This window comes from Budorcas taxicolor, chromosome 15 (assembly GCF_023091745.1).
Source record: "Budorcas taxicolor isolate Tak-1 chromosome 15, Takin1.1, whole genome shotgun sequence".
In the NCBI taxonomy this organism is placed as follows: domain Eukaryota; kingdom Metazoa; phylum Chordata; class Mammalia; order Artiodactyla; family Bovidae; genus Budorcas; species Budorcas taxicolor.
Window position 1 is genome coordinate 53,981,755 of NC_068924.1, and position 15,271 is coordinate 53,997,025.

General features: G+C 35.5%; 1 protein-coding gene across 1 annotated transcript in view; it reads left to right on the plus strand.

Annotated features, from left to right (window-relative positions):
- Window positions 1-15,271, plus strand: part of EMSY (EMSY transcriptional repressor, BRCA2 interacting) — a 79,175-nt gene that overhangs the window by 19,115 nt on the left and 44,789 nt on the right. The window contains exons 9-10 of the mRNA XM_052653365.1: window positions 7,773-8,049; window positions 12,399-12,653. Coding sequence (XP_052509325.1) covers window positions 7,773-8,049; window positions 12,399-12,653 — 532 coding nt within the window. The remainder of the gene's footprint in view (window positions 1-7,772; window positions 8,050-12,398; window positions 12,654-15,271) is intronic.

Sequence of the window (15,271 nt, forward strand, 5' to 3'; positions counted from 1 at the left end):
TTTTCTTTTGGAAAGCTCTTAGTAACTGTCAGAGTTCTGAAACTTCAAGGTAATTTTCCGTGGTTGTGGGTCTTTATTTTATCCATTGAGTTGTAGACTCAAGTGGCCCCTGGTATTCTAGTCACTCCTATCCTTCAATTCTGGAAAATTTCTTGAATTATTTCTTTGATTCTTCTCTTTTTTTGGATCACCTCTTATTCTGGATATTGAATGCCTAGATTGATCCTGTAATTTCAATCTTTCTCATCCCCAATTTCCATTTGTTTGCTTTTTCTACTGTAGTAAAGTAGTTAAAAGCCTGGATTTTAGAAGTAGACTTCCTGAATTTTGAATCCCATTTTTTGCTACTTACTAGCTATGTGACTTTGGGAAAACTAAACTCTAGATGTAAGTTTTTCTGTTGTAAAATAGTGAGAATAATATATCTATTTTATAGAGCTTTAGGGTGTAAATAAATGAGATAATAAATGTAAATGAGTAGGATAGAGCCTGGCACATAGTAAATGCTCTGTAAGTATTATTTTCATAATTTTTAAACTTTATCCTTCATTACTTGTCTGGAATTTTTCATTTTGGTTTTTTTGTTTAAAATTTCTAATAACTTTCTTGCTCTCTGAAAGTTCCTTTTTTTGTTTTTTTTAAATAGTATCTTGCTCTTTCATGGTCACTATGTTCTTTTCTAATGGTACGATGATTAAAAAAATTTTTTTTCTTTCATATTTTCTCTCTTGTAAATTTCTTTTACTTATTTGTTTTGATCTCTGTCTTTAAGTTTCCTTAAATGTTGGCCATATCTATATATGCAAGTGGGCACTAAAAAGCTGATGAAAGCTTTGTGAGTTGGATGGGACGTAACTGGCTGGTGACTTTCATTGTGGGTTGACTTAGCTGGGCTGTTCTGTTGATAAACACTCAGTACCACTTTACCTCCACCAGTTTTCATTCTCATTAAGACTTTTTCATGGACTGGACAGATTCTTTAGAGAAGAATCTTCTAGTCTTCACCTATAGTAGTAAGCCTATCTGCTAATATTTTGGAAATGAAGGGAGGGAGAGGCCTGGATAGTCTAATCATTCAGTACATAGACTTTACTAAACCCCTCTGTTTTTACCATAGCACTTACTCTCTTCAGCCTTGTATCATCAAATTCCCTTGGATTCAGTCTCTCCCTCAAGAGAATAAGTTTTTAGTCTTCCTTTAGGATAAGGGAGGATAGCTGGGGATCTTAATGCTGCTTGAACAGGTTTTCAACTGATTTCCATTTTTTTAATCCCTCTGTTATCCCCACTTCAGAAGCATCTGGTACTCTCAAGTTCCTGAGTCTTTCTGGGATTCTCTGAAAGCTGTCTTATTTTTTGTTTCTCTGCTTGCCGGTCTTAGATGTTCAGTTTTTTGAGTATGCTTGATTGGTTATTACTTCTCTGTTTTCCACTTTTCAAAAACTTGGTAGCTGTTGTCTCCTTTCTATTTTAACCTTTTGGTTTTATGTGCTTCTTCTGAAAAATCCCTTCATACTGTTTTAGAGGGATTTGGGGGAATGAGTAGAGGTAAATTCTTGTTTTCAATAGTTTGTCTTTCCTACTTTTAAATCTTCAGATACATGATAACTTTCATTTAAAGAAGCTCCTTGAGTTTCTTGGAAAGATGTCATTATATAATATGCAAAAATTTTAATTTTCTTGATAAACTAGAAATGATAATGAGTTGATCTGTGGAATATAATTCTGTCTTCAGTCTTAGGCTGAGGCATCATAGTTCAGTATTAAAAATCAGGTAAGGATTTTTTGTAGTCAAAGAGGCCTGGGTTAGAACCCCAGCTCTTCCAGTATGACCTGAGATAAATTAGCCTTTCTAAATCTATTTATCCATCTGTGAGATGAGGATAATACCTATTTTGTAAGGTTATTGTGAGGAATAAATGAGACTGGGTATTTTATTTTATTTGGCTGCATAGAGTCTTAGTTGTGGCACGTGGGAACTAGTTTCCTAACCAGGGATCGAACCCAGCCCCCCTGTATCAGGAACACAGAGTCTTAGCCACTGGACCACCAGGGAATTCCCGAGACTGGGTATTTTAAAGTACACAAAATGTATGTACTCAAAAAATGTTAGGTCCCTTCCCTTGCTGGTGTTTTAATGGAAAGCATTGTTACCTAACATTAACTTTCTAATCTTTTTTGGTAGACTTATATAAAAATATTTTACTGAAAGAGATAAACCTATAAGTCAAGTCAGTGAACTTAAAAAAAAATTTATTTATACTATTGGGAATGAACTGTTCCAAATAATGAATTTATTTCACTAAGCCTCCCCCTTAATATATAGAAATTGACTATTTTTGCTGACTTCTTAAATGTTACACTGAACATAATTTTTGTATTTGATGGCTCCAGGGTAATCTTTCTGAATATCAATTTTTATATATTTTAATTATTGTTTTCTGGGCTAGCTGTATATTAGGTGTCTTTAGTCTGTTATACTCCAAGAATATTTAAATCTACTTCTGTAAATTTTTACTACCTTCTTTGCTGGATCCATTTTATCAGTAATTCACTTCTCGTCTCCCTCTTCTGCTCTTTTGATATTTGAGAAATAATGTAGCAAAGTTATAGCTAAAAGAGCACCCACCTCTAGTCTATGTCCTTTTATTTCTTTATTCTGTCTTATTATACTTCTATTCATTATACTTATAACTAGTTGACATTATGTTCCTTATTTGTTCATTTTCTGTTTCTCCCATACAGTATAAGTTACTGAAGGTAGAGACTTGGTCTTACTCATTACTATTTCCTAGTGTTTAGAACAGTGCCTGACATGCAGTAGGTGTTGGCTAATATTTGTCGAATGAATAAGTATATATGGTTCTAGTAGTCGCTCTCAATCTCTCTTGAGCCTCAGTTTCCTTTAAAAACAAAGATAATAATAGTGCTTACTACTTAATTAATTGAGATGATTCATGGAAAGTACTTAACATAGTACATATGATGAATACTCAGTAAATGTCACCTGACATTTAAATTAACTTTTCAGTCTTCTTAGTAAACATATATAAAAATTCTTACAATAGATGGGGGCTCACCTTTAAGTGAAATTGGTGAACTTTTTAATTTTAATTTTTTCTTTTCTTCTGAATTGTCAATTGAAAATGGATAGTTGGGGTTGTCAGACTTGTAATGCTCATAGGAGGACATATTTATCTCCAAAGTCATGCATGAGTCATCCCATAATATTCCAGACTTAGAACCGTAGATTTGTGCTACTGTGTTGAATAAACATGTAAAACAAATTAAATTGGCTTTCCTAGTGGTCAGTGGTAAAGAATCCACCTGCCAGTGCAGGAGACATGGGTTCAATTCCGGCTCCCAGAAGATCCCTCATGCCATTTAGCAACTAAGCCCGTTTACTGCAACTACTGAACCTGTGCTCTAGAGCCCGGGAGCCATAACTACTGAGTCCACGTGCCACACCTGCTGAAGCCTGCCTGCCCTGGAGCCTGTGTTCCACAAGAGAAGCCATTGCAATGAGAAGCCCATGCACTGCAAAAGAGTAGCCCCCACTTGCCATACCTTGAGAAAGCCTGCCCAGCAATGAAGACCCAGCATAGCCAAAAAAAAACAAAATTAAGACTTATTCATTCCACAAATATTTACTAAGTATCCATTTTATTTTAGGTGCAAAACTATACTCTTTTACTTCATGTGTATTCAGTGCCATTAATTTTGTTATTTCTTGGAGAAGCTGAATGTGGGTAGGACTAATAGATACACTGGATTTTTGGTATGTTTTTTGTTGTCCTTTGCTGGATAATTGGATTTTTTTGAAATCTCTGTAAAGCTGTTACCAGTATTCTATTCACCTTGGATTTCTCACAAATTCTATGGAAGTCAACTTAGGAATTACTTTACATTACGTATAATTACTTATGAATCTGTGGACTTGATTCAAATTCAAATAGGTCATGTATTTTCAGGGTAGACAAATTTCCACCTGTGTTAATGTGGGGCCTTCATTTTAAGTATAACATTGGTATAGCACTTATATAAACAAAGCAACAGAATATAGCTTTATGCTTTCACATGCTTGATTGATATTTTTCATTTTATCCTTAGGGTGCAAGTCCCAGCACTCTTAAGGAGTTTTTGTGAGTGCTAGAAGGTCAGTAATTTGAATTATGGCCTGAATAAACACTGTTTGGTTCTCTTGGTTTCAGAATCCCTTTGTTTTCCTTATTGTAACACGTAACTGGAGTACAAGTAAATTTTCTTCAAGGTGGATCTCTAATTTTGGATAACCCCTTTTCAAGTCAGAGATTAGCTTGCAGACTGAAATCTCAAAATATATTTTATCATTTACACCTATAATCTAAAACATGCTTTCAAAGATTCTATATTTATTTTGCTGAAATGTTACTGTCTTAATATTAGAAGTCTACATGTATACTCTAGTTCTAAAATTAAAAATATTTGACCCAAGTGTGAATGCTTCCCTTTCCCTACCCATGACAGATATTGCCTGTTAAGTGTGGCATACTTCCCTGCCAAGCCTTGGCGAATCTTCATCTGTGCCGCAGAGTCCCTCTAAAAACTATGCTCTAGGAAGGTACTGCTATTAGTTCAGAATTGGCAAATATAAAACCTACCATTGCTATTACTACTATTAATTGGCTTGGCTAGTTGGTAGTAACTGTGAGTTCTTTGGATTCTCAGTGGTATCAGAATTTGGGAAAAAGATATATAAAATTTTTTAATGAAACAAAAGTAGAGTACATTAAAATAAATTTCCACATTAATTTGATACATTAAAAAATCAATTTCCAGGTTGATTTGATCTATAACAGCTTTACTGATATCCTTCTAACATTTATTAAGTAGTAGTAATAAGATACTACTAAGTACCATTTGTAAACTGCCAAATATTGACCACCTGCTATGTGCCTAGCACTATGTTAAATGCTTCACATCATTGTCTCACTTAACCCTTATAATGGTTTGTAAGGTAAGTATTATTATCCCTATTTTATAGATGAAAATTGGAATATAGAGATTTTCACATATCCGGGGCCCTACCATTTGTTAGTAGCGGAGATTCTCTACTCAGAGTTCTCAGGTTCATTTGACTCTTAACTTCGGGTCTTTTTACCATCTTGGTCTACTTCTCAGTTTATATGATGGCTAATGGTTGTGTTTGTAATAGTGCTATGTAGATGTTTGCTGATTGAGTCTATATAGAAGTATGCTGGTCAACTCTATAGAGGTTTTTGCTGGTCAAGACTTGTATGTCTCTCTTGACTCCTCAAATAATCAACAAACTTCTTAAAGTAATGGACACTACTTAGAATTCTCTAACACTGGAATATAAAACAATAATGATATGATGTCAAAGCTTCTTTGAGATGTCAGTACTGAGTACAGACATCAGTAAGTTTGACTGACTGATTTAATTTCAGACATTCTTTAGGACTGATATAAAAATTTTTAAAAAGAATTTCTCCCTTAAATTCTTTGGGTTTTTCAAAACAATTTTCTGTCCTAGGTAGGTAAAAAGTAATTCTGGTTAAAGAGGAAAAATTCACTCAGTATCGTTTGGGGTATCACTAAACTACCATTATACTTGCCCAGAATAAAGCTGATACTACAGATTTATAAGTGGTTTTGTGTTCTCAACTGTAAAATGGGGATAATAATAGTAATCTCTGTGGTAAGATTGTTAGGAGATTTCAATAAACCAGTGTGTATTAGCTCTAGGAGCTAATCTTGATTCTCTTCTTTTCCTCAACTCTGCCATTTCCATACATCAGCAAGTCCTGTTGACTCTGTGTCTTAAAATAATCTGAATCTGATCACTTCTCTTTGACTAACACCCTAGTCTGAGCAGCCTCTACCATTTCTTGCCTAGTCTACTGCAGTGACTTCTTTACTAGTCTTACTGCTTCCACTCTTACCTCTCATCACCTAGCAACTAAAATGATATTTTAAACTATAAATCAGGTTTTGTTGTTTCTTTACTTAAAATCTTCCCATGGCTTCCCATTATACTTAGTATAAAATTTAGATTCTTTACTCTGGTTTGCAAATTTGATCTGGCCTCTGCTTACTTTTGTAACCCTTCCTTGCCCTGTATGCTGTTGCTGCACTGGCTCTCTTTTCTGTTTTTAAATACATCAGACTAATTCCTACCTCTGATCTTTTGCGCCGTCCTGTTCCCTCTTTCTGAAATGCTTTCTCCTCTGTCACCTACATTTTTCAGGTCCTAGTGGTTAACCTTGAAGTCTCTATCCTGCCTCTTTTTTCCTCCATTTTCTGTGTCTGTGAGCAAATCCAGTTGGTTTTACCTTTAAATATATTCAAAATTTGTTCACTTTTCATCAGTTCTACTACAGACATTTTGGTCACCATCTTCTCTGCTTGGTTTTCAGGAGCCTCCTAATTTGTCTCCCTGTTTCTCCTGTCTCTGCCTGGCTGTACTTTTCACCTAGCAAATTGAGTAATGCTTTTTAAAAAGTGCTTTACTTTTTAGAACAGATTTGGATTTACAGGAAAATTGAAAAAACAGTACAGAGAGTTCTCATATACTCTGCATGCAGTTTCCCCTGTTCTTAACATTTTGTGTTAATATGGTACGTTTCCTCCAATTAATAAACCAGTGTTGATGCATTAATATTAATAAAGTTCATGGTTTACTCAGATTTCTTTAGTTTTTACCTATTGTCTTTAGGTAAACATTACATTACATTTTCTTGTCATGCCTTCTTAGACTCCTCTTGGTTGTGAAAGTTTTTCATACTTTCCTTGTGTTCGAGGACCTTGACAGTTTTGAGCACTAGTCAGATATTTTGTAGTATGCCACACTTCTTCAATTTATTTCATGTTTTTCTTATGATTAGATTATAGTTATGGGTTTTTAGAAGGAAGACCACAGAAATAAAATGCCATTTTCATCATATCATATCAAGGGTATACATATCAACATGATCTTACATCATCTAGTGCCCTATTACTTTACTAAGTCTGTCTGCTACTACTCTCTGTCTTATAAATTCCAATCCAGCTCATTAGGTCCTTGAGGTTTCTTGAACATACCACGCTTGTTTGTCCCTCAGGAGCTTAGTATTTGCTGTTCCCTGTCCCACTGGATGCTCTTCCTCTAGGTAGCAGTGTGATTCAACCCCTACTTCTAGTTTCTGCTTATCTATCACCCTGTCAGAGAGATCTTCATTGAACATTTTATAAAAAACCGTATACCACCCCCTTTTTCTTTTGTTTTCTACCCTGCTTTATTGTGTCTTCCATTTATCTCAACATGACACATATTTACTTTTCTATGTGTTTACTGTTTTTCTCCCCTTACTGGACTGTAGTTTAATGGAAATTAGAAATTTTTCTGTTTGGTTCATTCCACTAGCCTCAGCCTCTAGAACCATGCCTGGCACATAGTAGATGCTCAACGAATATTTATAAACGAATGACTATCCAAATTATTTTCTAGAAAAATTATGCCAGTTGATACTCCCTGAACATGCTGAAATGCTGCATCTTGTACAGCATGGAGTGTTGTCTTTTAAAATGTTTGGTTAGTAAAAGGTGTTTCTTTTAAATACATTTTGGTGATCACTAGTAAAGGAAAGCTTTCATATATTTTTAGTGGTAAATTTCTTTTTCTTGAATTGCTTCATTGTGTTTCATAAACTATTTTTAAATTGTATGTAACTGTGAGTCTAGATACATTAGTAGTATGATAGGTACATGAAAATAACTTATTTTACCTTCCTTAGGTTATTATAGTGACCACATCACCAAGTTCAACCTTCGTGCCCAACATTCTCTCCAAATCCCATAACTATGCAGCAGTCACTAAGCTTGTACCAACATCAGTCATTGCTTCCACAACTCAGAAGCCACCAGTGGTTATAACTGCTTCACAGTCCTCTCTGGTCAGTAGTAGCAGCAGTGGCAGCAGCAGTTCTACACCATCACCTATTCCTAATACAGTTGCAGTAACAGCTGTGGTTTCTTCCACACCATCTGTGGTCATGTCAACAGTAGCACAAGGTAAGTGGTAATTCATCACGAAATTCTGTCCCTGTAGTGTATGGAATTTTTTTTCATAATATTTTAATTTTATTGCCATATAATTGATATACAATGTGTTAGTTTCAGGTGTGCAGCAAAGTGATTCAGTTATACATAGATTCATTCTTTTTTAGTTGCTTTTGTCTTATAGATTATCACAGAATATTGAATAGAGTTCCCTGTGCTATATAGTAGGTCCTTGCTGATTATCTATTTTATATATAGTAGTGTTCATCCCAAGCTTCTGATTTAATCCCCCCCCCCCACCACAACACACACACATTTCCCCTTTGTGAAATTGTTATTTGAAAAAAGAAGGGTATTTCTCTTGTTGTTCAGTCACCCAGTTGTGTCCGAGTGTTTGCGACCCTGTGGACTGCAGCATGTCAGGGTTCCCTGTCCTTCATCATCTCCCAGAGTTTGCTCAAACTCATGGCCGTTGAGTCGGTGTTGCTATCCAACCATCTTGTCCTCTGTCGTCCCCTTCTCTTCACATCTTCAGTCTTTCCCAGCATCAGGGTCTCTTCCAGTGAGCTGGCTCTTTGCATCAGGTGGCACAAGTATTGGAGCTTCAGCTTCAGCATCAGTCTTTCCACTGAATATTCAGGGTTGATTTCCTTTAGGATTGACTGGTTTGACTGGTATTTCTCTTTGTTGTTATTGAAATAGCTTTAGGCAAATGAATATTCCATGCTTCCTTTTTTCATTCTCAATTTTCTCCAGGTATCTTTTGAATCTCTTGGGAACCTGTGACTTTGACTTGCCTATTTTCTCCTTTGTTTCTTAGCATTCTGTATATCTTTGAGCCCTAAGTTGTCATAGGAGAGCTAGACAAGACATCTCAGAGATTTCTCCTAAATTCAGTGGAATTCAATAGAGCATGAGAGATATAAAAATAAACTATTCAAATGTAGATACTCCGAGGAAACTGTATGATTATTTTGAGTTTTTGTTTGAGATATTTAGTTTAGATATAAGTGCTAAGAAATTAAGGGATTTTCTTAGAAAAAGGTAAATGTTAGCAGAAGTGGTAATATATAAACTGCAGTTGTGATTCTGAATGCAGGGCTTCTTCAGTAGCCTCTGTGTAGGTACCTGGGGCACTATGGCAGTCAGTGTCTGCTGCTTTTGGGGACTAAAGACAAACTGTTTTAGAGCTGATGTATCTGTTTCTGGTTATTCTTCTAGGGGCAGCTGGTGGTGGAGGGGGAAGAGTCTTAGTAACAATAAGACTTGGTGGAGGACTCCATGTTAATAAGTGTAGCTGCTGTTAAGTCGCTAAGTCGTGTCTGACTCTTTGTGACCCCATGGACTGCAGCACACCAGGCTTCCCTGTCCTTCACTATCTCCTGGAGTTTGCTTAAGCTAATGTCCATTGAGTCCGTGATGCTCTCCAGCCATCTTAATCCTGTTACCCGCTTCTTGTTGCCCTCAGTCTTCCCCAGCATCAGGGTCTTTTCCAATGAGTTGGCTCTTCTAATCACGTGGACAAGGATTGGAGCTTCAACTTCAGCATCAGTCATTCCAATGAATATTCAGGGTTGATTTCCTTTAGGACTGACTGGTTTGATCTCCTTGCGGTCCAAGGGACTCTCAAGAGTCTTTTCTAGCACCACAATTAGAAAGCATCAATTCTTTAGCACTCAGCCTTCTTTATGATCCAGCTCTCACATCTATACGTGACTACTGAAAAAAATCATAGCTTTGACTATGTGGACTTTTGTCAGCAAAGTGGTGTCTCTGCTTTTTAATACGCTGTCTAGGCTTGTCATCGCTTTTCTTCCAAGGAGCAAGCATCTTTTAATTTCATGGCTGCAGTCAGCATCTGCAGTGATTTTGGAGCACAGAAAAATAGTCTGTCACTGTTTCCAGTGTTTCCCCATCTATTTGCCATGAAGTGATAGGATCAAATGCCATGATCTTGGTTTTCTGAGTGTTGAGTTTTAAGCCAGCGTTTTCACTTTCCTCTTTCACCTTCATTAAGAGGCTCTTTAGTTCTTCTTTGCTTTCTGCCATTTAAGTGATACCATCTGACTGGCTGTAAAAGTAGAGTGCAGGGGAATTGTGTATGGTTGGCTCATGTGTATGGAGAGGAACTGTATGTTTGGAATATAAGAAGTCCTAAATTATACCAATTAGAATGTTTATACTGAATTGGTCATCTATGAAATAGGATAACTGAAATTTTCTTTTTTATTATGGAAAATTCCAAACACGTAAGTAGATAGAATAGTAAAATGAATACCCATGTGCCCATTACCCAGCTTCAGCGATGAGCAACACATGGTCAGTCTTGTTTCATCTATACCTGCTATTTTCCTCTACATATCCCTGACCCAGAATATTTTGAAGCAAATCCTAAATATCATAATTTCAGTTATAAATACTTCAGTATGTATCACAACATGATTCTTCCCTTTTATCCCCTCTAGTTTTCATACAGTATTTATCAGACTATAAGTCATAAATAACCTTTTTTATCTTATCTCTTAAATTCATCTGACTCTTGTTCTTCATTAAGCGAAGAATGGACTATTATTTATTACTCAGGTTGATTACTATTATTTTTCTACTTTTTATTGTTTCTCAGATAAATCCTCTTGCCATTGTCTTTTCTCTTTGGTGAGAGAAATTTCTTTTGTCTCATTCTTCTAATAACGTTTTATAGACTTGATGAATTACCTTACCCAATATTGTGACAGTCTTCTGCTTTTATTTTCCTCCTTGATTGCACTTCAACCTAAGTAACATGGTACTTCCTATTTTATTGTATACACTAATATTCCTGTTCTCTTTACTATATTTATTTATTTAGTCTGGCCCTGAATGTACTTCCCATTTTCCATTTCTGTTTCATGAAATCCTCTTCTTACGAAATCCCTCAACCCTGTCAATTCAAATGTGGTCCTGTATAAAAGGATATAGAGAACATAGATTAGTTAGGAGGTTACTCATGTGCACAGTTTACCTCAGTTAATACAAGAGTTCATTAATGCAATATAAAGGTGAAAGTTTTCAGATAGTTTAAAAATACTGTCTTTCGCTTGAATAACACTTTATTTTCATGAAGTTTTAAAACGCTGGCACTTGAAAGGGGCTCCAGAGATAATCTAGTTTAGTAAAACTAAGCAATATAGCAGACACATGTCACCAAAATCCTAGCAGTCCAGGAGGGATGGAGGTGAGCAAGGTGGAAGAATAATGTGTAAATAAGATGAGTAAGCCCTCGAGCTGATTCTGACTGCATCTTTCTTTTGTCTTCTCTCAAAATTATTCCTCAATCTGTGGTTTTACCTGATCCGTTAAACAACCCTTAGAGAATTATAGTGCGGGGTAAACTCAACATACAGGAAAACTGAGTCAGAGTGTCTTAAGATTTCTTCTTCATTTTTATTATTCTCCAGAAACATTTTACATACAAATGTGATATTTAAATTTTTTTCTGTAATGCAGTATAAATGTCATAATAGGGCTGTGGGGGAGGAAGGTGTGAAATAGCCTGTTTGATAATTTGATTTTTATAATTAGGCTATTTATCAGTTTCTCTTCATTACAGATAATAGTTCTGTTGTGTTGTTGATGAATTGTAAGATTACTGATGAAAAATCTGGGAGAAGGAATAATTTTCCTCAAACTCATACCATCTGTAGTAAAAATTGTTGGTATTTTCTTCCTATGCATGCTTGCTAATACTAGCTTTGCACTGAAAAATTTCTTAAAACCTCTATCACGAGAATTTTTTGCTATGGATATATTAAATAGTATGCCCACTTGTACCTTTCCACATGATTATTTAATGACCCAGTTCTCAAGAAACAACTGATATTTGCTTTATTGGAAATGAGATACAGAAAAGCTGCTTTGCCATGCTAAATAATAAAAGGTGAATATTTCAGTATGAATTATTTTGTCTAATGCCATTTTTAAATTGACTCATTAAAACCCAAAAAGCAATATTTAAAAAACAGTATTCAAAACTTAGTTTGCTTTTGTTCTTTTATTCACATTGAAAATCTATATTTTCTAAGAGAAAAACCTGTTGAGAGGTATGTGAGAATATGCTGGCTGATTTTTCTTTTGTTTTGACTCTTCACCAAGGGAAAATGAATTAGTTTTTTAAGTGTTGGAGCAATGATGCCTCTCTTGAAAAGTTTAAGGACTAGATATCAGATATGTAAAATACTACATACATTATATCTGACACTAGGTGTTGAATAACCATTGTTTTTATTGATTTACCTAGTTTTAAACTATTACCTACCATAATAAGCAGAAGTAGCTTTAATTATGCTCTAATTTTAAATGTTCTTTTCCTTACTTTTCTATAGGTGTATCTACGTCAGCAATCAAAATGGCATCAACCAGACTTCCTTCTCCCAAAAGCTTAGTGGGTGCCCCAACTCAGATTCTTGCACAGTTTCCTAAACAGCATCAGCAGTCTCCTAAGCAGCAGTTACATCAAGTGCAGCAACAGACACAGCAACAGGTGGCCCAGCCTTCTCCAGTATCTCATCAGCAACAGCCTCAGCAGTCTCCTTTGCCACCTGGTATCAAGCCTACCATTCAAATCAAACAGGAGTCAGGTAAATGGAAAAATGTTTACAGGAGATGGTAATTCTTCCCCAGTCACCAGTTCTCTGAAGTCTGTAATAATATATATGGATTTACTTCCACATATAGGCTCCTTAAGCACAAGAGTTTTGATTCCAAACTATATTCTGAGGCCCTCATGTTGGGGATATTTATATAGAGAAAACTAATGCTTGGGAATAGAGAAGAATGAAAAAGCAGTTTGCACAGCAGGAAGAGGTTTTCTTCAGGGAACTTTCAGGAGAGATAAAGGAAGCAGAGGAAACAAATTCCCAGATTTTAGAACTATACTCTGGAGCCCACTGGGGTTATGAGAAGTGAGCAATGGAAAAATTAGTCTGGGGAGTCTTGTGTTAGAGGTCATATTGTGAATTTGGCATGAGTTGCTAGGTGCTAGGCAGAGGTACTAAGATTAAAAGACACTGTGTGCAGTGAAGAATGCGGCGTAACAGTTTATTGAAACCATCTCTAGCACAGTGGGAACTCGGGTAGGAGACAATAACGTAAGTTACTGAATCATAAAGGTATTGAATAGAAAGGCAGATAGGATAGAGTCTAAGATTTAAGGAGATTAAAAGCCTTATAACATACTTAATATCTTTAAAAGAAAATGGATTTTTTTTTCCTCCGTGGAATCTATATTTTATTTCAGGGTAGAACAGGACTTTGGGAGATGCTGATATTTTCAATTTTTTGTTTACTTTTTTGATAGGAACATTTTATTATTTTTTAAGAAGAGTTGGACACGACTGAGTGACTGAACTGAACTGAAGATGTAATTGATATAACATTGTATTAGCTTTATATGTACCATAATGATTTGATGATATATGTATATATTACAAAATGATTGCTACAATAAGCATCATCACTACACATAGTTGCAGTGTTTTTTCTTGTGATGAGAACTTTTAAGATTTACTCTCAATGACTTGCAATATACAATGCAGTACTGTTAACTATAGTTATCATGCTATACATTACATCCCCAGCACTTATGTGTCTTTTAACTGTAAGTTTGTACCTTTTGACTGGATCTTTGTACCATTTGGCCACTGCCTCACAGCTAGTATGAGGTATGGATAGTACAATGTATCAGTAGTCACAGGGAAATTGATCTCTTGTTTTCTTTTTGCCTGCAGTCTCTGTCAGGCTTTAGTTTCAATGGTATATGTGCTTTCAAGAAAGAATTGTAGTTTTCCTTTTCAAAATGCTCTAGAATTTTTTTTAAAAAAGAGCTTTATTGAGAGAGAATTCACGTACCATTCAACCCATTTAGAGTACTATTTAATGGTAGGTAGTATATCCTTGGTGGCTCAGATGGTAAAGAATCTGCCTACAGTGTAGGAGACCTGGGTTCAGTTGCTGGGTCAGAAAGATCCCTTGGAGAATGGAATGGCTACCCACTCCAGTATTCTTGCCTGGAGAATTCCATGGACAGAGGAGCCTGGTGGGCTACAGCCATGGGGTCACAAAGAGTCGGACATGACTGAGCAGCTTTCACTCACTCTGTATATTCACAGATATGTGCAACCATCACCACAGTTGATTTTTAGAGTATTTTCATCACTTTCAAAAGAAGTCCCACCATGACAAGCTCTTAACCTTAAGCAACCACTAATCTACTTTCTGTCTCTAGATTTCTGTATTCTGGGTTTTTATGTGAATGCAGTCATTTAATGTGTGATCTTTTGTGACTGGCTTCTTTTACTTCACAATGATTTCAAGGTTCATTTATGAAATAGCATGTATTAGTATTTCATTCCTTCTTAAGGCCAAATAATATTTTCACATTCTGTTAATCCACTTGTCCATTGATAACACTTGTTTGTCTCTGATTTTTGGATTCTAGCAACTATAGTTTGTGTGAAGTGATGTTTCGTTGTGGTTTTGATTTGTGTTTCTCTGGTGAATGATAGTGTTGAGTGTCTTTTCATGTGGTTATTGGCCCTTTTTATATCTACCTTGAAGAAATTTGTATTTATATCCTTTGCCATTTTTAAATTGAGTTATTTGTCTTTTTATTATTGAACTGAAAGGGTTTTTTTTTGCTATTCATATTTTAGATATTAAGCCTTTATCAGATACACGAACTGCCAACATTTCCTCCCATTCTGTGGGCCGTTTTTTCATTTCTTGATGATGTCCTTTGAAGCACAAGCGTCTTTAATTTTGATGATGTACAGTTGATTTTTTTCTTGTGTTGCTTGTACTTTTGGTATCTTATTTAAGAATCTTTTGCCAGATCCTAGGTTATGAAGATTATCCTTATGTTTTTCCTAAGAGGTTGATAATTTTACTGCTTAAATTTAGATCTTTGATCTGTTTTGATTAACTATGTAATGGTGTGAAGTAAGGATCCTACTTCATTCTTTGCATATTAAGCTTTGATTATCCCAATACCATTTTTTAAAAAGACTGTTCCTCCTTCATTCAGTGTTCTCAGTACCCTTGTGGAAAATCCACTGAAAACATGTATGACTTTATTTCGGGATTCTCAATTGTATTCCATTATATGTCTGTCTCTGTGCTGATTTGATTACCATTGGTTTATATTAAGTTTTGAAATCAGGAAGTGTGAATATTCCTGTTCTGTTGTCTTTTAAAAGAT